This window comes from Hemiscyllium ocellatum, chromosome 20 (assembly GCF_020745735.1).
Source record: "Hemiscyllium ocellatum isolate sHemOce1 chromosome 20, sHemOce1.pat.X.cur, whole genome shotgun sequence".
In the NCBI taxonomy this organism is placed as follows: Eukaryota; Metazoa; Chordata; class Chondrichthyes; order Orectolobiformes; family Hemiscylliidae; genus Hemiscyllium; species Hemiscyllium ocellatum.
Window position 1 is genome coordinate 2,057,175 of NC_083420.1, and position 22,635 is coordinate 2,079,809.

At 42.0% G+C, this 22,635-nt stretch overlaps 1 protein-coding gene across 3 annotated transcripts in view; it reads left to right on the forward strand.

Moving 5' to 3' along the window:
• Positions 1–22,635, forward strand: part of smg1 (SMG1 nonsense mediated mRNA decay associated PI3K related kinase) — a 169,194-nt gene that overhangs the window by 68,508 nt on the left and 78,051 nt on the right. For 2 of the 3 annotated variants that reach the window (XM_060840420.1, XM_060840422.1), the window contains exons 24-32: positions 7,850–7,998; positions 11,867–12,068; positions 16,757–16,866; positions 18,445–18,592; positions 19,681–19,840; positions 20,270–20,390; positions 21,212–21,460; positions 21,944–22,231; positions 22,324–22,468. In XM_060840420.1, coding sequence (XP_060696403.1) covers positions 7,850–7,998; positions 11,867–12,068; positions 16,757–16,866; positions 18,445–18,592; positions 19,681–19,840; positions 20,270–20,390; positions 21,212–21,460; positions 21,944–22,231; positions 22,324–22,468 — 1,572 coding nt within the window. The remainder of the gene's footprint in view (positions 1–7,849; positions 7,999–11,866; positions 12,069–16,756; positions 16,867–18,444; positions 18,593–19,680; positions 19,841–20,269; positions 20,391–21,211; positions 21,461–21,943; positions 22,232–22,323; positions 22,469–22,635) is intronic. The other variant, XM_060840421.1, reaches the window with a different exon arrangement.

Below are 22,635 nucleotides of genomic sequence, written 5' to 3' on the forward strand. Positions count from 1 at the left end.
TTTTGAACAAAACATTCTATATATCTCGAAATAAAGCTCAGTGTAACAATTCATTTTAAGTGAAGAATTGAGTACAAATTAACAAACTTGACAAATTTCAAATAAAAGTTTAACAGTAGTAATACAGGGAGACCTTAATCATTCCAGTTTGAACTGGGAAAAGCTTAATGTTAAGAGTATGAAAGGAAAGGAATTTCTGATATGTACAGAACAACGTAATTGTCGTCAGTTCACCGGGAAATTAAGGAGGCAGGTAAGGTTGTATATTCTGTGAAATAAATAAGGAAACACGTGATAATTTAGATAACAGCATTCACTGTAGAGGAATAATGGAGACAGATCAGAAAACATCAAGGGTAACATTGACTAAGTGGGAAGACAATAATTTCATTGACTTCTGTACGTTTTGACTTTTGAGTTAAGCCCAGATTACAACTTTACTGGCTTGTCGTGGTTCTTGCTTCCTGCTTAGACATTGAGCCCACAATCGACACTTGGTTACTGGTCCCTGTTTCTCCAAATTTGCAAATATAGAATTCCATTCCTCGACTGGATAGCAAACTCTACTAATGTCACTTTCAAATTGTTTGCATGCCTTGATCTCTGAAAGTCAGTGCGTTGTTCACCCTTTCCAATCCAGAACGCATAGCATAATCAGTGATGTACGATTCTGATTGGCACAGCAGAGATGAAGTATATTTTTGATTTGGTTTTGGGGTGTGTGGTCAATCTGTAATTGGCCCTTGAGGGCGATGGGCATCAACTGATATCACCTCACCTGCAATAGGAGGGTATACTTTTGTTATTTTCCTTGGCCTGTTATAGAGTCAGAGTCATAGAGATGTACAGTATGGAAACAGACCCTTCGGTCCAACCCAATCTAGTCCCACCTGCCAGCACCCAGCCCAGATCCCTCCAAACCCTTCCTATTCATATACCCATCCAAATGGTTCTTAAATGTTGCAATTGTACCGGCCTCCACCACTTCCTCTGGCAGTTCATTCCATACACGTACCACCCTCTACATGAAAAGGTTGCCCCTTAGGTCTCTTTTATATCTTTTCCCCCTCACCCTAAAATTATGCCCTCTAATTCTGGACTCCCTGACCCCAGGAAAATACTTTGTCTATTCATCCTATCCATGCCCCTCATAACTTTGTAAACCTCTATAAGGTCACCCCTCAGCCTCTGCTCCAGGGAAAACAGCCCCAGCCTAGATTAGATTACTTAGTGTGGAAACAGGCCCTTCGGCCCAATAAGTCCAACCAACCTGCCGAAGCGCAACCCACCCAGACCCATCCCCCTCCATTTACCCCTTCACATAACACTACGGGCAATTTAGCATGGCCAATTCACCTAACCTACACATTTTTAGACTGTGGGAAGAAACCGGTGCACCCAGAGGAAATCTACGCAGACACGGGGAGAATGTGCAAACTCCACACAGTCAGCTGCCTGACGTGGGAATTGAAGCTGGGTCTCTGGCGCTGTGAGGCAGCAGTGCAAACCACTGTGCCGCTTGTTCAGCCTCTCCCTGTAGCTCAGATCCTCCAACCCTGGCAACATCCTTGTAAATATTTTCTGAACCCTTTCAAGTTTCACAACATCTTTCCGATAGGAAGGAGACCAGAATTGCACGCAATATTCCAACAGTGGTCTAACCAATATCCTGTACAGCCGCAACATGACCTCCCAACTCCTGTACTCAATACTCTAACCAATAAAGGAAAGCATACCAAATGCCGCCTTCACCATCCAATCTACCTGCGACTCCACTTTCAAGGAGCTATGAACCTGCACTCCAAGGTCTCTTTGTTCAGCGACACTCCCTAGGACCTTACCAGTAAGTGTATAAGTCCTGCTTCCATTTGCTTTCCCAAAATGCAGCACCTCACATTTATCTGAATTAAACTCCATCTGCCACTTCTCAGCCCATTGGCCCATCTGGTCCAGATCCTGTTGTAATCTAAGGTAACCCTCTTCGCTGTCCACTCCACCTCCAATTTTGGTGTCATCTGCAAACTTACTAGCTGTACTTTTTTATGCTCGCATCTAAATCATTTATGTAAATGACAAAAAGTAGAGGACCCAGCACCGATCCTTGTGGCACTCCACTGGTCACAGGCCTCCAGTCTGAAAAACAATCCTCCACCACCACCCTCTGTCTTCTACCTTTGAGCCAGTTCTGTTTCCAAATGGCTAGTTCTCCCTGTATTCCATGAGACCTAAGCTTGCTAATCAGTCTCCCATAGGGAACCTTGTCGAACGCCTTATAGATCACATCTCCTGCTCTGCCCTCATCAATCTTCTTTGTTACTTCAAAAAGCTCAAATCAAGGTTGTGAGACATGGTTTCCCACACACAAAGCCATGTTGACTATCCCGAATCAGTCCTTGCCTTTCCAAATACATGTACATCCTGTCCCTCAGGATTCCCTCCAACAACTTGCCCACCACGGACGTCAGGCTCACTGGTCTATAGTTCCCTGGCTTGTCTTTACCGCCCTTCTTAAACAGTGGCACCACGTTTGCCAACCTCCAGTCTTCCAGCACCTCACCTGTGACTATCGATGATATAAATATCTCAGCAAGAGGCCCAGCAATCACTTCTGTAGCTTCCCACAGAGTTCTCGGGTACACCTGATCAGGTCCTGGGGATTTATCCACCTTTAACCGTTTCAAGACATTCAGCACTTCCTCCTCTCTAATCTGGACATTTTGCAAGATGTCGCCATCTATTTCCCTACAGTCTATATCTTCCATATCCTTTTCCACAGTAAATACTGATGCAAAATATTCATTCAGTGTCTCCCCCATCTCCTGTAGCTCCACACAAAGGCCGCCTTGCTGATCTGTGAGGGGCCCTATTCTCTCCCTTGTTACCCTTTGTCCTTAATGTATTTGTAAAAGCTCTTCAGATTCTCCACAATTCTGTTTGCCAACGCTATCTCATGTTCCCTTTTTGCTCTCCTGATTTCCCTCTTAAGTATACTCCTTCTGCCTTTATACTCTTCTAAGGATTCACTCGATCTATCCTGTCACTACCTGACATATGCTTCCTTCTTTTTCTTAACCAATCCCTCAATTTCTTTAGTCATCCAGCATTCCCTATACCTACCAACCTTCCCTTTCACCCTGACAGGAATATACTTTCTCTGGATTCTTGTTATCTCATTTCTGAAGGCTTCCCATTTTCCAGCCGTCCCTTTACCTGCGAACATCTGCCTCCAATCAGCTTTTGAAAGTTCTTGCCTAATACTGTCAAAATTGTCCTTTCTCCAATTTAGAACTTCAACTTTTAGATCTGGTCTATCCTTTTCTGTCACGATTTAAAAACGAATAGAATTGTGGTCGCTGGCCCCAAAGTGCTCCCCCACTGATACCTCATTTCCTTATTTCCCAAGTGTAGGTCAAGTTTTGCACCTTCTCTAGTAGGTACATCCACATACTGAATCAGAAAATTGTCTTGTACGCACTTAAGAAATTCCTCTCCATCTAAACCTTTAACACTATGGCAGTCCCAGTCAATGTTTGGAAAGTTAAAATCCCCTACCATAACTCCCCTATTATTCTTACAGATAGCTGAGATCTCCTATAAGTTTGTTTCTCAATTTCCCTCTGACTATTAGGGGGGTCTATAATACAATCCCAATAAGGTGATCATCCCTTTCTTATTTCTCAGTTCCACCCAAATAACTTCCCTGGATATACTTCCAGGAATATCCTCCCTCAGCACAGCTGTAATGCAATCCCTGATCAAAAGTGCCACTCCCCCTCCTCTCTTGCCTCCCTTTCTATCCTTCCTGGAACATTAAGCTGCCAGTCCTGCCCATCTTTGAGCCATGTTTCTGTAATTGCCATGATATCCCAGTCCCATGTTCCTAACCATGCCCTGAGTTCGTCTGCCTTCCCTGTTAGGCCCCTTGCATTGTAATAAATGCATTTTAATTCATTAGTCCTACCTTGTCCCTGCCTGCCCTGACTGTTTGACTCACTTCTGTTCTCAGCTGTACCAGTCTCAGATCGATCCCGTTCCTCACTATCTCCCTGGGTCCCACCCCCCACCTTACTAGTTTAAATCCTCCCGAGCAGCTCTAGCAAATTTCCCTGCCAGTATATTAGTCCCCTTCCAACTTAGGTGCAATCTGTCCTTCTTGTACAGGTCACTTCTACCCCAAAAGAGATTCCAATGATCCAAAAATGTGAATCCTTCTCTCATACACCATCTCCTCAGCCATACATTCATCTGCTCTATCCTCCTATTCCTGCCCTCACTAGCTCGTAGCACCGGGAGTAATCCAGATATTAGCACCCTTGAGGACCTCCTTTTTAAATTTCTACCTAACTTTGTGTAATCTCCTTTCAGAATCTCAACTTTTTCCCTTCCTATGTCATTGGTTCCAATGTGGACAATGATCTCTTGCAGGTCCCTCTCCCCCGTGAGAACATTCTGCACCCTCTCTGAGACATCCTTGATCCTGGCACCAGGGAAACAACACACCATTCTGCTTTTTCTCTGCTGGCCACAGAAATGTCTGTCTATACCTTGGACTACAGAATCCCCTAACGCAATTGATCTCTTGGAAGCCGACGTATCCCTCGTTGCATTAGAGCCAGTCTCAATACCAGAAACTTGGCTGTTTGTGCTACGTTCCCCTGAGAATCCATCATCCTCCACATTTTCCAAAACAGCATACCTGTTTGAAATGGGTATTCCACAGAAGATTCCTGCCCTCGGTGCCGACCTCTCTCACCCTTCCTGGAGTTAACCCATCTATGTGACTGTATCTGAGTCTTTCCCCCCTTCCTATATGCCATCCATCTCACACTGTTGCTGTTGCAAATTCCTCATCGCTTCTATGTGTCTCTCCATTTGATCCACTTAATCCGATAAGATTTGTGTAATATGACAGATATAATCCGCAGTAACCCTTAAACTCCCTTTAAACTCCCACATCCTTCACAATCTACAGATTCAGAAAGGAACACCGTCTTATTCCTCTACAAAACACTGCCCCAGGTTAAATTAATAGCTATGGTTTATATTTTAAGTTTAATCAAGAGACTTATCTCCAAAAACATATTATCAAGAAAGAATCCACTATACTCACTACTGCAGCCTTTCTCTGGGACAGACTTAAAACAACAATTAACTTATCTGATTCTGTGCTGTGAACTTTGCCCAAACCGGTTCCTCAAAGATTAGTTGTGAATTTCACTGTTTAATTTTCCCAGATGCACTCCGATGTCCAGCGATACACTAATTCAAACAGCGAAAAGCAGAACTGTGCAGGTTCTCTCTCTCTCTCTCTCTCTCTCTCTCTCTCTCTCTTCCCCCCCCCCCCCCCCCGCACTGTCCTCACCATGTGCTTCCTTTGTCTGCTCTTCTCCCTTTTAAAACGGCTGTTGTTTTGACTTTTTTTTCCCAAAGTTCCTAAACAATGCAACAACATATAAAACAGGAATTGCTGCTCCTGGAATTGTTCAGGATGGGGGATTATTTGTTGTCATGAACATGCTCATAGTTTCAGTTTTTGCTCAATTGGTGCCGGTTCCTCATTAGATCAAGCACCCATCTCTGATTATTTTCTGAGGCCATTTCTTTGTTTTTTTTGTCCCTGTGGTTGTGGGTGCTTGGATCAATTTTCTCATCTTCTAAAACATGATGCAAGGGAAGAAAAAACTTAAAGCTATGTGAAGCTAATACTGAAGATCACAAATTATTAATATAAATTACAAAACCAGTGATATACATTAATACACACTGTTTATTATGAACTTGCAGTTTATGTGCAGTGTATAAAGCGGGAGATAGTGAGATATACATGTGCATTCAATTAATACATAGTCTTATTTGACAACCTAAAGGATTATACAGTTACAAATATAAGTACATGTTGTTCCAGTATTAACTCTAATAGTTTATTTAGCCCAACATTATCTTCTAAAACATCCTGAATTAACACAAAACTAATCTAGAGTATGGAAGTTATTTCTCCGTCCTACCTTCCAGGCCTTTACTGATAACACCAAATATTTTCCTGATAAAAGACTTAATAAACTGAATGGACTTAAGCCCTTAATGCAGCCTTGAAGGTTGAAAGTTCTTGCAGTATAGCTCAATGAAATGTGAAATGTCCAGGTGGAGTTTTTTGCCAAGTAATAAGCAGAATCACTTCTATATTAGTACCAAGGTCTACCTGGGCTGCAGAGTTGAAAATTGTGGTGCTGGAAAAACACAGCAGGCCTGGCAGCATCCGAGGAGCAGGAGAATTGACATTTCGGGTATAAACCCTTCTTCAGGCTTATGCCCGAAACATCAATTCTCCTGCTCCTCGGATGCTGCCTGGCCGGCTGTGTTTTTCCAGCACCACAATTTTTCAACTCTGGTACTCCATCTGCAGTCCTCACTTTTTCTCCTACCTGGGTTGCAGTCAAGTAGAATGATATAATATTAGGTTAATAATGAGTGCATGTGTTTATAACTAGACTTAATTATCATAAGATGACAGGAGCACAAATCGGCCTCTTGGACCATGGAATCCGCTCCACAGTTCAATGAAGTTGTAGCTGATGTGATCCTCAATTCCACTTTCCTGCTTTTTCTCATAACCTTGGATTCCCTGATGAAATGTCAATATTCCTACCACACTTTAGAAGGGAACACTGAAATTGTGAAAGGCCATGCCATAATAAAAGCTGCAATGAAAACAAAGGGAGAATAAATTGACAAATAAGTTGTGTTTCTTGGAGTGAAAAGGTACAAATTCAAAAGCTAATGCTGCTTGGATGGCGAAGGGAACCAAAGTTAAAATAAAACAGGAAAGGTGAGTTCTGACAAATGTGAAAAGCTTTCAACTAATAAGCAGGAAGATTATGGAAAGTACAGGAAGGAATTTAAAAGGTCATTATGTAAAATTGTAAAAAGATGTGTAGACCAGATTTTAAGTTTTTAAAAAAAACCTAAAATAGTTTCTCGATGTGCAAAGCATGAGCAATTAGCTTGGGACAAAAATGTCTTCATTTAGAGACAGAGGGCACAGCGAATGTTTTGTGCCTGGCTTCACAAAGGAATTGATGGTCTGGAAGGAGATGAAAGTAATGAACCAGGTAGTCTTATATTAAAAGGATAGGTGAAAGCTGCTAAATCTCTTGGATGGAATACCATTGATGATTTGAAAGAAGTGAAATTGGCACCAGTTGTCTTAAGCAAGATTATAAAGAAGAACTTTTTTAGAATTACGTCGGCTGACTCCGTCTCACCCATGTACCTTTTGGTAGGGTAGGCAATCCTTCCACACTCTGCCCTTGGGTGCAATTATTGTGGGAGTACAGAAATGAATTGATTTTAATTTTCCTATCCCACAGACCCATGATTGTGTTCCTTGAATTATTTGTGGTTTTAAGAATTAAATCTTTATTACTCTTGCTAATTTTTTTGTCACTTTTATTTATTGGAATATCAGTTTTTATTTTATGTGGTTGCAACACGATGTTTGAACTGGTCCATTGGTGAGATTTTTTTTCCTCCGTGTTCGATTTGTAAATGATACATTAGAGAGTGTGTGTACTTTTCAGGGCTTTGTTTTGGCACCCTATGAGTATGAAAGTGTGGAGAAGCTGACCTGATGGTCTCATTGTCTCTCGTTGACTTGGCTCCTTTTGATAGAGCTTAAGATGTTACTCGAGAGGGTGAAGTAATATTATGTGGGTTCTGACTTTAGCTTTTTAATTTTCTTGCTAATATTTACTTTGGGGGGTAAAATGTTATGCTACAGTTTGTTATACAGCCCTTGAAATATCTTCTAAAAATGCGGTTTGCTACATGACTTGTATTCTATCACCTTCAGGTTTGAAAGGGCATCAAATGAATACCAGGAGCAACTATGTGCCATGACTGGAGTAGACTGCTGTATTAAAGGTCTTGATAAATCCCTTCTCAAAGTATCCATTGCCAGCACTGGTAGTAACCTTGCCAGCCCGAAGCATACAGGGAATGGTGAGTGAGAGTTGGTAGACCAAATATGTGAAAAATGATACGTGATGTTCTTTATTTGAAAGAAGAATGAACTAAAGAAGGATTTGGTGTCTACTTTGTCATTATCGTGTGACTAGCTTGGGTAGCATAAACACTGCTGAAAATGTGTTGCTGGAGAAGTGCAGCAGGTCAGGCAGCATCCAAGGAGCAGGAGAATCGACGTTTCGGGCATGAGCCCTTTTCCAGCAACACATTTTCAGCTCTGATCTCCAGCATCTGCAGTCCTCACTTTCTCCTGGCATAAATATTGGCCAAATTACCAAACCTCTCAGTTGGGGATTATTGTGGAATGAACAGGATCATGGAAATACAAAATTCTTTTTCATTTTGTATAAGGGATGAAACATCAGTAGTACCTCTCTTCTGCTTTGGGTTGGTCTGACATTGCGAAAATGCCTTAAAAATGTCTTGTTTATAAGATTGGGTGATTTCAATACAGAAATGACAGCAGCATCTCATTGTTTCTATTCCACTAGTAGCTGTGTGACTTTTTTTTTCTGTGAGGTATGTGTAACTATTTCATCCTGATATTGCCAGGTCTCTAGTTTTTTCCTCACAAGCTTTACAAAACATCAACAATTTCCACTCTGCCATTTTGAGCAGTCTGATTTTTTGTTCTCCAAATGGAAGTTTGCTATATTTCATTCGGTGAGAGACTTGACATTTTCCTATATGAACAGGAAAAGTGATTTTGCTTTTTATGAAAGAAAAAACCTGTTAACAAGACCCGATAACAGCATTCTATTTTGGCACTCCTTGTACTCATGCAGCCATGGAAACGAGCTCCTCGTTCCAATCAGTTCATGCTGCCAAGAATCCCAACCTAAACTAGACACACCTGCCTTGGTCCACACGCCTCAAACATTTCTTATTCATGAACTTGTCTTTTAAACATTGTTACTGTACCCACAGCTGCCACTTCCTCTGGGACTTCATTCCATACACAAGCCACTCTTGGGGGTGTGGGTGAAGAGTTGCCCCTCGTGTCTGTCTTAAATGATTTTTCTCTCACCTTTAAAAATGTGCCCCCTAGTCTTGAACACCCCCACCTTGGGGTGAATGGCAGGTGTCGCTTCCCTATCTATACCCCTCATGGTTTTATAAACCACCTACACTCCAGTGAAGAATGGCCCAGCCTATCTCACCTCTCCTTCACCTCAAATGTATGACTCATTCGTGTTTAACTAAACTATGAAAGCAATGCATTTTACTGTGATACCACTTTGCCAGGAGGAAGCTGTTCTCAGTGAGACATAATCAGTGTTTACGAGCTGCGTTTTGGGCTGTACGTGTACAGCTTTTTAAAAAACTAATGAAAGTGTGCTGCCATTCTGGCTAGTGCTGAGCTGGTGTAAAGCTGCAACCTAAAACATTGAATAATCTACAGCTGAGTGCATTATTCAGATGGAAGCTGTGTTGTACCATTGAGCAAGTTTCATTGCCAGTTCTGTCCCTTTCAATCACCTTAATGTGGCTATTATTTTATAGAATCCCTACAGTGCAAGAAGAGGCCATTCGGCCCATTTGAGTCTGCGCTGACCCTCCAAAGAGCATCCCACCCAGGCCCAGCCCATATGTCCTAACCTCCTAACCCCACATTTACGAAGGCTCACCCACGTAACATGGACACATGGGGGCAATTTAACCTGGCCAATCCACCTAACCTGCATGTAGAATCACTGTTGTACAGCACAGAAACAGACCCTTGTCCATGCCAAGGAAGTTTCCCAAACTAAACTAGTCCTATTTGCCTGCGTTTGGCCCTTATCTTTCTAAAATGTACCTATCCGTGTCCAAATGTCCCTTAGGTATTGTAATTACACCCATCTCTACCATTTCCTCTGGCAATTCATTCCATACACACACCACTCTGGAAAAAGTTGCCCCTCAAGTCCCTTTAAAGTCTTTTCCCCCTCACTGTAAACCTATGTTCTCTAGTTTTGGACTTCTCCACCCTGGCAAAGAAACCTTTTGCCATTCACCTTATCCTTGCCCATCATGATTTTATAAACCTTTGAGGTCACCCCTCAGCCTCTGATTTTCCAGGGGGAAATGTCCCAACTGATCCAGCCTCTTCTGGATCTATAACGCAAACCTTATAGTTTTGATAATATCTGTGTGAATGTTTTATTGCACACCCTATAGCAGGGCAACCAGAATTGTATGCAGTACTCCAAATGTGGCCTTATCAGTCAAAACTGAAAGAACTGTAGATGCTGCAAATCAGGTAGTGTGTAAAGGCTTGGTATATGGGTTTGGGGGCTAGGGCATAGGAGAGTTCCGGCTCTAAAATGATTGAACTCAATATTGAGTGCAGAGGGCTGCAGGGTCCCTGAGCAGAAAATGAGGTGCTGTTCGTCCAGCTGATGCTGAGCTTCGCTGGAGCACTGTAGCAAGCCCGAGACAGAGATGTTGGCCAAGGAACAGAGTGGGGTGTTAAAGTGGCAGGCAACTGGAAGCTCAGGGTCTTTGTTTGTGGACAGAATGTAGGCGTTCTGTGAAGCGGTCACCCAGCCTGTGCTTTGTTTCCCCAGTGTAGAGGAGACCACACTGTGAGCAATGAACACAGACTAGATTGTGTGAAGTGCAGGTAAAGTGCTGCTTCACCTGGAAGGTGTGTTTAGGCCGTTTGGATACTGAGGAGGGAGGTGGTGAGTGGACAGGTGTTACACCTTCAGCGGTTGCAGGGGAAGGTGCCAAGGGGCTGTAATGGGGTGTTGCCAGTGAAGGAAGAGTGGACAGAAGAACAGTCCTAGTGGAAGTTGGACAAGGGAGGGGCAGGCTACTTCTCAGAACGTCTACATGCTGCCCACGCAAAATACCCTGAGCTTGCAGTTGTCTGCCACTTCAACCACCCCTACCCACCCAGTTCCCTGGCCAACATCTCTGTCTCAGGCTTGCTGCAGTGCTCCAGCGAAGCTCAGCATATGCTGGAACAACCCCTAGTTTCTGCTTGGAGACCTTGTAGCCTGTGGACTCAGTATCGAGTTCAATCATTTTAGGGTCTGAACTCTTCCATGACCCAGCCTCCAGCCCCATACACCAAGCCTTGTTATCAGTCTGCCATTACGCACCATCCACTGGTAGCCACTAATAGTCTCCATTAACAGCTATTCATCCTCCCAGCTGAATTGTTATCCACCCCTGTCTGTCCAACTGTCGTCTTTGTTTTTGGGCTCTATCCCCACCTACCATTTACTCCTTACTCCTCCCTCTCTCTCCCCCACCCTATCATCTGCATGTAAACCTGCACTTTCCCAGTTACCATTAGTTCTGAGGAATGGTCACTGGCCCCGAGATGTTAACGCTGATTGCTCTTCTCGGATGCTGCCAGACTTGCTGAGCTTTTCCAGTATTTTGCTATTGTTTGCGGCATTGTACAGCTGTAACACGTCATCCCAACTCCTGTACTCAGTGTTGTGACTGATGAAAACAAGTGTGCCTAATGCTGCCCTCACCACCCTGTCCACCTGTGATGCTCTTTAAAGAACTATGTACCTGCATCCCTAGGGGTCTCTGCTAACACTCTCCAGGACCATACCATTAACAGTGTAAGTCCTACCCTGGTTTGTCTCTCGCTTATCTAAAGTAAACTCCATCTGCCATTCCTTGGCTCATTTGCCCAGCTGATCAAAATCCCATTATATTCTAAGATACCCTTCTTCACTGTCACTATACTCCAAACTTACTAACCATGGCTCCTATAGTTTCATCCAAATGGTCTTGTAGACAGCAGGAGTACAAGGTGAATCATCTGACTTTGCTGTAATTTTATTTAACAAAAGCTGCAACTTTTATGTCATGATTAATGGAGCTTTGTTTTCTACAGCTGAAAGCAAGAAAACTGTCCTTACTAAACAAAGTGATACTTCTCCTGAAGTTGTGAATTATTTGGCAAATAAAGCTTGTGAATGCTATATTTCATTATCTGACTGGCCAGCTGTGGAAGAATGGCAGAATGGTATCCTGGCATTGAAGAAAAGTACCAATGGGTCCTCCATCCACCTGAAAGCTGATTTCAACTACATCAGGTCAGAAACTTCAGGCAGTAAGCTTTATTTTTCATAAAATGTGGCATGTGTTCTGGCAAAGTTCTGGGGTTGCTTAAGACGTTTTTATTCAGTCAAACCACATCTATTTTGGCGATGTGGTTTATTTTAAATTAACTTAAAATTTGTGACTTTGTTTACGTTGGCATTTTTAAGCAACCCTTCATGTATGTGTTCCAAGAACAACAACTCCAGCTTCGTGAATGGGAAATGCTGCCTGCATCCCAAAACAGCTCTCAGCATGTTGATCATTGTTTAAAGTTTTCTCATGTTTGTTCATTCCTGGGATGTGCGTGTTGCTGTTCAACAATTATTGGTGGCTCAGTGGTTAGCACTGCTGCCTCACAGCTCCAGGGTCCCAGGTTCGATTCCAGCCTCGGGCGACTGTCTGTGTGGAGTTTGTACATTTTCCCCTTGTCTGCGTGGGTTTCCTCCCACAGGTGAATTGGCCATGGTAAATTGCCCATAGTGTTAGGTGCATTAGTAAGAGGGAAATGGATCTGGGTAGGTTACTCTTCGGGTCGGTGTGGACTGGTTGGGCCGAAGGGCCTGCTTCTACACTGTAGGGAATCTAATCTTCATTTCTGTTGAGTGGTGATGGTGGGTCACCAACTTTAATTACTGTACTCGGTCTGGTGAAGGCATTCCACAGTGCTGTTACTAGCAGCCTCCTGGATCCCAGTGACTGAAGAAATTGTGATATAGGCACGCATTAGGCTGATGCCTTGCAGAGGAACTTCATCCTAAACATCTGCCTTTTTTGGTGTTGTAAGTCCAGAACTGCCTGACTAGCTACCAAGAAACTGTCGGGAAGCAGTGCATTGTATATGTAGTCAACCCATGGTATGCTTTCAAGGCAGGCATTAGTAAGTTCTGGCCACCTGAAGAAGGAGCAGTGCTTCGAAAGCTAGTACTTCCACATAAACCTTTTGGACGATAACTTTTTTTTAACTTTATAAATTGAATGTCATTTTTGTCTGCAAAATTGTAAATGGAGCAATTGGTGAGGCAGCCCAATTCTGATTTTATGACAAAGGGAAGATTATTGATGAGTCAGCCAAAGATGATGAAGAATGCAGATGAAATGAAGCAATTTGGCCCATTACGCTTGTCTGGTCTTTAGTAAAGCCAGCTGATTGATCCAATTTTCCTTTCTTTCTTTAGATCCTTCTTCAGTCATGAGATGTGGGCATTGGTGATAGGCCCAGCATTTAATACCCTCCCCGATTTCTCTGAGGAGCTGATAGTGAAGTGGGTTCAGGGAAATTCACCCAGTGGTGATGTAGGAATGATTATACTTCTAAGTCAGGAAAATGGATAACTTGGAAAAGGCTGTGCTCCCGTGCATCTTGTCCTTCTAATTGATTGAGGTTCTGAGTTTGGGAGGTACCATCTATGAGACCTTTGTGATTTTATTGTAGCACACCTTGGGGGGCCCCTGCAACCAATATTGATGTGGTCAGATAATGGTCCTTGACTGCAGTTTATTTTGGTGCAAATATATTTCAACCACTAGGAAACATTTCCTCCTCCATCCCAATTGAGTTCAGTTTTCTTTGTCGACTTGATGCAGTAAGAGTTCATGTGCTGTCTCAATGGCAACCTCTTTGTCTCTTCTATCCAGGAATTCATCTTTATTTTCTCTCTCTTGGCCCAAGGCTGTTTGGGGTTTGTAATTAAGTAGCCTTGACACCCAAACTGAGTACTGCTGAACAAGATATTGTTCAGTGCCTCCTCCATTCACTCTGCATATTATTAGGAGTAAGCCAATAGAGAGATATTTGACCGGATTGCATTTAGTCCTTATTGTCGACCTATCTGAATAAATGTGCATACTTTTGGGTCCTTACTAACGTTGTTGCTCTACTCGAACAATTTAGCGAGAGATATGGTTGGTTAGTTCCAGACTAAAGGTCATTAGCTGGGATAATATGAGCCCATACTCCTTGCTGGATTCTGTATACAGCTAGTTCTTCGTGTTATGTGGAGTGAATTGAATTGGCTGCAGATTGTTGTCACTTATGGTGGGACCCTCAAAGAAGACACAGCCAGAATTGAAGCTGTCTTAACCTCAGTTTTTAAACAACAAAAGTACCGAATGCAGAGTACTGCTGCCAGTTCAGTGTTGGCGATGACTTTGATTAGTTTCTAGGCATAAGAGTAGTCCTAGATTTCATTAAAATAAATGTGCAGCACACAGAACTTCTACTTCTACTTAGTGACTGCATTGGATCAGATCTGAGGATGAGAATAGTGACTTTGCTTTCAAATTGGCTAATTGGTGTTTTTTTTAAACTTGCAAAATTTTTAACAACGTAAGCATTAAAGGAACAGGAAATATTTTCTTTTGCACTTCTTCCTAATTAATAGTGACTGTAAGTTGTTTTCTTCCCCTGATTTCCTTGCAGTGAAAAGCATTCAGTGATAAGCGTGCTGTGGTGATTGATGCATGTGTGTAAGACCCAGAGGGGAAGCACTTTGATATTGAAATGTAAAATGAGATCTGGGAAATGAGCATTGAGAAATGAGTTGGTTGAGTGAGATAGCAGAGGCTCAGTTGGTACCTGTTGACCCATAACCCGTGACCATACTGCCTATGAGAGCAGCCTTCGAGGCGGATTCATGAAGGAAAGATAATTAGGAATAGAGCAGTGGTGTAATATTTGTTGAGATGATGGTTGATCTTAGATTAGATTACTTACAGTGTGGAAACAGGCCCTTCGGCCCAACAAGTCCACACCGACCCGCCGAAGCGCAACCCACCCATACCCCTACATTTACCCCTTACCTAACACTACGGGCAATTTAGCATGGCCAATTCACCTGACCTGCACATCTTTGGACTGTGGGAGGAAACCGGAGCACCCAGAGGAAACCCACACAGACACAGGGAGAACGTGCAAACTCCACACAGTCAGTCGCCTGAGTCGGGAATTGAACCCGGGTCTCAGGCGCTGTGAGGCAGCAGTGCTAACCACTGTGCCACCGTGCCACCCACTATCTCTTGACCATATGACCTGCCTTTGCCCTAATTCTTCATACCTTCATGAACTATACCTTAGCAATGTAAGATTTTAAATTAGTTCACTTAAAATTAAAATCAGTCGCTGTTTACAGAAGTGTTTAAATTTCCTCCAAACGTTACCATTCAGTGTGTAGAAGTATTTTCTTATCTTACTCCTGAAGAATCCGCTCCTAATTTTGTGATAATGTTCCCTGCAGATTCCTCAACCAGTGGCAGTCATTTCTTCTAGTCTACAGTGATCTCTTTCTCTTCATGCCTTGAAAGCAATAACAAAAATAGTGTTATGTGAAGTCTTTCCCCTTAATTTAACCTTGATTCCTGCAATTATTCTGGTATATTTATGCTGCACTCCCTCCAAGGCCAATGTCAGCCATTAAGGCTTTGATGTCCAGAACTACCCTTGATACTGGCAAGTGTGGTTGCACCAGCCTCTGCTTCGATGCCTTCTGGAATTCTGTATGAATAATGTTGGTAAATGCTCCCTTTCCGCTATTTTGTCACTACTACAAAGAATTGGTATAACCTTCCCACAATGCACACTGGCACTGTTTGGTTGAAAGCATTCAAGGTGACAGTCTTGCCTTTGTTATAAACTTGAATAATTTCCTGATAACAGATGTCTAGGTTAAATGCTCTTAAATCCCTGATGTTACTTTATTAACTTCTCAAACTACTCCTTCATTCACCGTAATTTGCTTTTGTATAATTTTAATGGCTTAGTGGTTCGTGATTTGTTTGTATTTATCGTTGTCACATGTACTGAGATAAAGTGAAAAGTATTTTATTATGTGCTAATCAAGCAAATCATACTGTACATAAGTTTGTCAGGGTGACAGAACAGAATATAGTGTCACAGCTACAGAGAAGATGCAGAGAAAGATGAACTCGAATATGAGAGGTGCATTCATAAGTCTAATAACAGCAGGGAAGAAGCTGTTCTTAAATCTGTTAGCATATATTTACAAATTTTTCTATTTTCTCTCTGATGGAAGACGGTAGAAGAGAGTATAACCAGGGTGGGAGGGCTCTTTGATGATGTTGACTGTTTTCCCAAGGCAGTGCGAAGTGTCAGTGGAGACAGTGGAAGGAAGGTTTTTACAATGGGCTGAGCTCGTGGAAGCTTTTCATCTGGTTTAGGATTTCTCTGTTCGGTCACTGGTTCGGAAACACTAACTCTGTTTTCTCTCCATAGAAGTTGAGAGACCCACTGAGTTTCTCCAGCAATTTCTGTTTTTGTTTCAAATGGTAAATAGGTATTAGTATTAAGCCCATGAGACACCGAAGCAAAAGCATGTGATCCAGTATATTGTTTCTGCTCTGCCATTCAATGAGATCATGATCTTCAACTCCACTTGCTCGCCTTTCCCCATAGCCCTTTGATTTCCTAACTGTTTAAAAATCTATCTGCCTTCCATGCACTTAATGACTCAGCCTCAACAGCCTCTGAGAGAAGAAATGTTTCCTCATCTTTGTCTTAAATGTGTGACCTCTGATTCTGGGATTATGCCTGCTTACCCTGTGGGAGACTCTAGGAGTAACAATCTTTCCGCATTTACCTTGTCAAGTCATGTAAGAATTTTAGTTTGAGAATTGATCTAAAAACACTAAGATGCAAGTATATTGAAGTCTTGTTATTTTGTTTCAGAGCCCTTGGAAGTTTTGAGTGTGGAGATTTCCCTGCATGTCAGGAACAGCTGGAACTGTTACCTGGGGAGGACATTAACTTCATCAATGGAGCTGTGAAAGAAAAATTAGGTATGAACGTGTACATCCCACCTGTGCCCCAGTTCAGCTGTCTTTTCCTCTATAGAATCGTTACTAATTAAATAGGAGTACCAGCAACAAATTTGCATTGTGATGATACTACGGCTTGAAGAGATGTATTTGTCCTGTTGTTTTTATTATGAAGAAAGGTTGAGACAGTACATCTCTATGACTCTGACCCGATAAGATGGTAAGCTGTCTGCTCAGAGCCAGTGGAGTAAGCAACTTGAGGCCTTGGGGTTTCTTTTTAAATTTTGAACAATAGAAGCAGCCTGAATGGATGGAGTCAAGCTCCCACCGAACCAGGCTTTTTAGAGTTAGGTTTCAGCAGTTGCTGGGGTCTTGAAGCTGAATGTGGAAGCTCTTATTCCTCTCTCTGTTACAGCTAAAACCTGGGGTTCTCTTCCTCCTACTAGAATTGAATGTGAGACAATTTCTTTTACTGAATTTACCTTTGCCAAGTGTGTTTATGGGATATTTCTGTATGGAACAGTTAATTGATAATATATCTATTATTTTGTTAAGCATTTCAATAGTTAGACTTAAGCCAATTTTTTTGTCTGTATTTTAACTGTAGTGTAAAAATAGTGTGTTTTACTTAAGATTGAGTTTGACCAATCAAATTGCATCTGGAATGCCTTACACTTTACAATAAGAAAAGGTTAGGGTTTGATCTTGTCCATACTAGTATATGCACAGACTATCTTGTTCAGTCCTTTTGCTACCATTCAGTTAAGGTCATGGTTGACATGTGCCTCAACTCCTCTTTGCTATTTTTGCCTTCCTTTCCTTCATCTAACACATTATTATCTCTGTTCCAAAAATTTCAAATATTCATCCAAAGCCTATTAATTCCATTTGATTTTCAACACCTCGAGCAGATTCCCCACTCAGACTTTTAAATTGCAAACTACACAGGAATGCAAGTTGTTTATGAATGTAGCCTCATAATTCATCTCTTTTCGCCTCTGGAGAATCAGTGCTGTACCCTTCCACAGGCAATATGTTCCTGAGATCCACTGACCAAAGCCAACCTGGCAAGACTCTGTTCAACACTCCTTCACTGTCCCTGAAGCATGTATACTGAACTGGATACTCTTTAAGATAAATATATTAACATGACTTCTAGAGTTACCTCTAGAAAATCTTTCCTTCCATTATTTACCAAATTAATAGCTGTTCTTGGATGTGCTTGAATCATTTTTTTATTAGATTCCCCACAGTGTGGAAACAGGCCCTTCGGCCCAACCAGTCCACCCAGATCCTCCGAAGAGCAACCCACCCAGACCCATTTCTCCTCTGAATGATGCTCCTAACACTACGGGCAATTTAGCTTGGCCAATTCACCCTGACCGGCACATCTTTGGACTGTGGGAGGAAACCCACGCAGACACAGGGAGAATGTGCAAACTCCACATACAGTCACCCAAGGTTGGAATCAAACCTGGGACCCTGGTGCTGTGAGGCAGCAGTGCTAACCACTGTGCCACCCGAATGTTCATCTGCATGTTCAAATGAGGATGTTTATTGATTAAGTTTAAAATAAATATTGAAAACGTATGTTTGTAGACATGAAAAAGCTACTTCCGAATGTGATGAGTCCTGACCCAAGGGAACTTCAGAAAGCCATTGAGGTTCAACTAATGAGGAGTGCTGTTTGTTTTTCTTCAACTATCGAACAAACAGAGCAAGAAAAGAAGCACCAGAACAGCACGGAGTGAGTGCATCCGATAGTGTTTGATAGTCATCTACATTTTATTTCTATTGCATTGCACTGTGAGTCAGTGAAAAATGTTCATGGTGTATTTGAAGGGCATAAGAAATAGAAGCAGGAGATGTTGCAGCCTATTGAGCCTCCTTCTGCCAATCAAGCAAATCATGGCTGGTTTTGAACTTCACTTGCTTACTCGCTTCCTGAATCCCTTGACTCCCAAAGAGACCAGGGAAAGAGAGCGTGAAGAGGTCTCACCTCCTGTTCAGTTCTAAATTATCATTCCTTCATCACGAAACTGTGCCACTGTTGTAGGTTCTCTTGTCAGGAGAAATAACTTCGGTGTCTACTGTTAGGAAAGATCCTCCAAAGAATCTTGCCAAATGGTAGTGCTTGATCCTTAATCCAACGTTCCATTCGTTCTGGCTGTTCAGTGCTAAACTTGACTGCTCCCAATTTTGTTTTTTTTTCCCCTAAATCTGTGTTTGAACACACATACATACACGCGCACACACACGCACGCTCGCTCACTCTTGAACAATTGCAGCCATGACACTGCATGTTTATTTCTGGAGAGCTCCATCTCAATTACTTGGCTGAATTTAACTGAAACTTTTATTACACCATCACATGTATTTTTAGTCTAAGAATACTTTGGTCATCTCCCTGATTAATCAGGCAGCTGTTAGCTGCTGCATGAGACTTTTGTTTCTCCTTAGGGATTCTGAAGCTAGGGCAAATAACACCATCTTTGTGTCATTTAACTGAAAAAAAAGGTTTACCAGTATTGAAATCTAATTGGGTGTCTCTAACTCGGCGCTTAGAACATTAACTTGGTGTAACTACTGTCAGTGCTTTAATGTATACAAGAAATTCAATTGTACTTTTCTACTCCCACCGTTCTCTGATTACCATCGATGCTGCTTTCTGTGCACAGGCAACAGGTACTATCACCTTTTGGTGCTTTTCCCAAACAGGATGCATTAAAAGCTGATAGCTAGAAGAAAATAAGGATTTTTCTAAAAATACTAACTATTGGAAATTGTACTTTTCAAAAGTAACGGAGTTGGTGTTGATTCAAATTTGTGATTTAGAAATACGGTCAGGTATCTGAAGCAGATGGCACGGGTTGCTGTTGGACCATTGAGACTGTCCACCTTATCAATGGCGGGGTCTCTGCCAATGCTGAGCACTCTACAGCTGTATTGTTCAACTGCACTTGAGAACACTGTGACAAACAAGCTGTCCACGGAGGTAAGTTTGTAGACAGGACTTGTTTAACATACTGTGATTACATGACATATTGCATAGAGCATTATATTGATGTTTAGTCTTGTCAGATGTTTCACTGAATAACTCCAGGCAAATTGTTATCAATATATATATCTGTTACTGTCCAAATCAATTGAATTTCACGTTTCAGTTCTTATCCATAATCCTTTATGTTGTACAATGCAAGGAAGTAAGGGATTTTTGTTCAGCATGGAGAAACTGGTCACATCTTGTTTGGTCACTGCTTCTGGAATTGTCACTCTACTTTGTCTGGTGTTGAGTTAGAACTCTGTTCAGGCTCCCCTGATGATAACTGAATTGTTTTAAAATATGCGTTAACACATAATTGGGAATGGCTGTGTAGTTTGTACCAACTTGTTGAGTTATGGAAGCCAACTGTTTTTGGTCTAGGATTGTCTTCTACCACTCTACAGTGAAGCTCTACAATCCTGTAGACAGCATGATGTCCGTCCCTGGCTTCAAGCTTTACGATACACAGTATTCCAAGCCCGTATAGCTGAAAAATTGAAAGGTAAGCAAAATATTTAATAGAAGAATAACAGCATTATAAAAGCATGCTACTTGATTGATAATTTTCTTAACTGCCCCCAAATTCCATTGACTTTACTCGTTTCCTTTGCTTTTCTGCCTTCTTGTGCTTTCCCCCAATTCTTCGTTGTCTTCCACAGCCCCCTACTCCTTCCTGCTTCTCCCCCCTTACACTGCATAATCATCAGATAGGTGAATCCCTATATTTTCCTAATGCCAGTCAAATCCAAGAGCAAATAAATAACTGAAAGGAGCTGAATTCTTAAGGATTTTTTAAAAAAGACATTCTATTGGATAATTGGGCAAGATATTGTCAAAGAATATTGAATTAGAATTAGGATCCCTAGTGTATGGAAACATGCCCTTTGGCCCAACAAGTCTGCACCAACCCTAGTATCCCATCCAGTCATTTTCCTATATTTACCCCCAACTCATGCACCTAACCTATACATCCTTAAACACTACGGGCAATTTAGCATGGCCAATTCACCCAACCCGCACATCTTTGGACTGTGGGAGGAAACCAGAGCACCTGGAGGAAACCCACAGACACGGGGAGAATGTGCAAACTCCACACAGGCAATTGCTCGAGGCTGGAATTGAATCTGGATTCCTGGTGCTGTGAGGCAGCATTGCTAACCACCGAGCCACCATGCCGTCCCTGTAATGTTTCAGATTCTACATATACATTCCTTAGGATGTTAAGGCACTGGCTGTCTGAAAGATTAAATTCATTTGTCGGGAGGAGCATGTAGTTTGGGTATTCAAAATTACTCTCAATTGATATTTTTGTTTTGTGTCCAGGATCCAGTACTTCAATTAATGGACATCTTATGGAACTTGGGCTCACAGCTGTTAAATTTGCTCGGAAGCAAGGGAATGTCCTTTTGGCCACCAAGCTCCTGGAGCAGTGTAGTAAGACTTCATTAAGTGGTGCTAACACAACTCAAGACTTAGTCCATTTGTTCAAACAAATGTCACTGCATGGCACTGTTCATGAAAAGTGGGGACCAGAGCTTGATATTGAGAAATCAAAGCTGTTGTACACTGCAGGTAACTAAAAGGGGATTTTTGCATTTTATATTTGTATTAAATCTTAATATTTTCTGTCTGCCCATCTTCATTTTGGCCTGCATTTAGTCACCTTTAAGAAAAGAGGCATAGAAATAGTCTGCTTTTAGAATCTTGCTACAGCCCAAGATAATTATTTTTAACCTCTTTCCCTTGAAATATAAATCTATTTTTCTTAAAGAATCCCAGTCATGACATGAGCTGTTTGCCTTGGCCTTAGCAAGGGCTGCTTTAAACTAGATGTTGAACTGTTTAACAAGAGTTATGGGAATAACATTTCTCTTTTAGTAGCAGCTGCCTCTGCCCTACTCAGCCAGTGCAGTGAATGCATTAGTACTTTCTGTGGCGAGGTTCTTGCTGACTTGACTCTGGTGAAATGTTTTGACTGAATGCATTATATCAGTCTAACAGGACTTTGCTGAGAAATTGTTACAAGTATCTGAAATATTTGATTCATGTCAATAGGTCATTCTACCCATGCAATGGAAATGCTGAGTTCTTGTGCCATAGCATATTGCAAATCCTCTAAAGCAGAATCGGCCGTAGCCAAGTCAATACTCACCTTGACCAAGTGGATTCAGGCAGAATGGAAGGAAATGTCAGTCCAGCTAAAGCAAGTTTTCAGAGCTCAGCAGCAGAAATCTCTTACTGGCCTGCCTACTTTGGCAAAAAGCATCCATACTTTGACTGAACTGACCCCTCCTAGCCTAATGGAGGAAGCAGCTTGCCCCAAAATGGTGGTTGAATCAACAGGTAAATGTCTTGATCTTTCATAGCAATACGCAAAAGCTTTGGATACATTTTAGCATGCTATTAAGATTGAATTCAAATTGTTCTATTTTCAGTGAATATTGGGGTTGGAGAACCTGATTTTGTTTTAGGGCAGCTGTATCATCTATCAGCAGTTCAAGCGCCCGAAATAGCCAAGTCCTGGGCAGCGTTGGCCAGTTGGGCTTACAGATGGGGCAGGAAGGTGGTTGATAATGCAAGGTAAGTGTGTGGATATTTTAGTTTCTAGATTATTCCGTTTCCCATAGGTTGGCACATGGGCCTTAAGAAACCCAGTCTGGTTAGAGGTCAGGAATAATTTACCAAAGCAGAGACATGTAATTCTGTCCCTGTTTTATTCATCTATTTTAATCTTCCTATTTTTGATA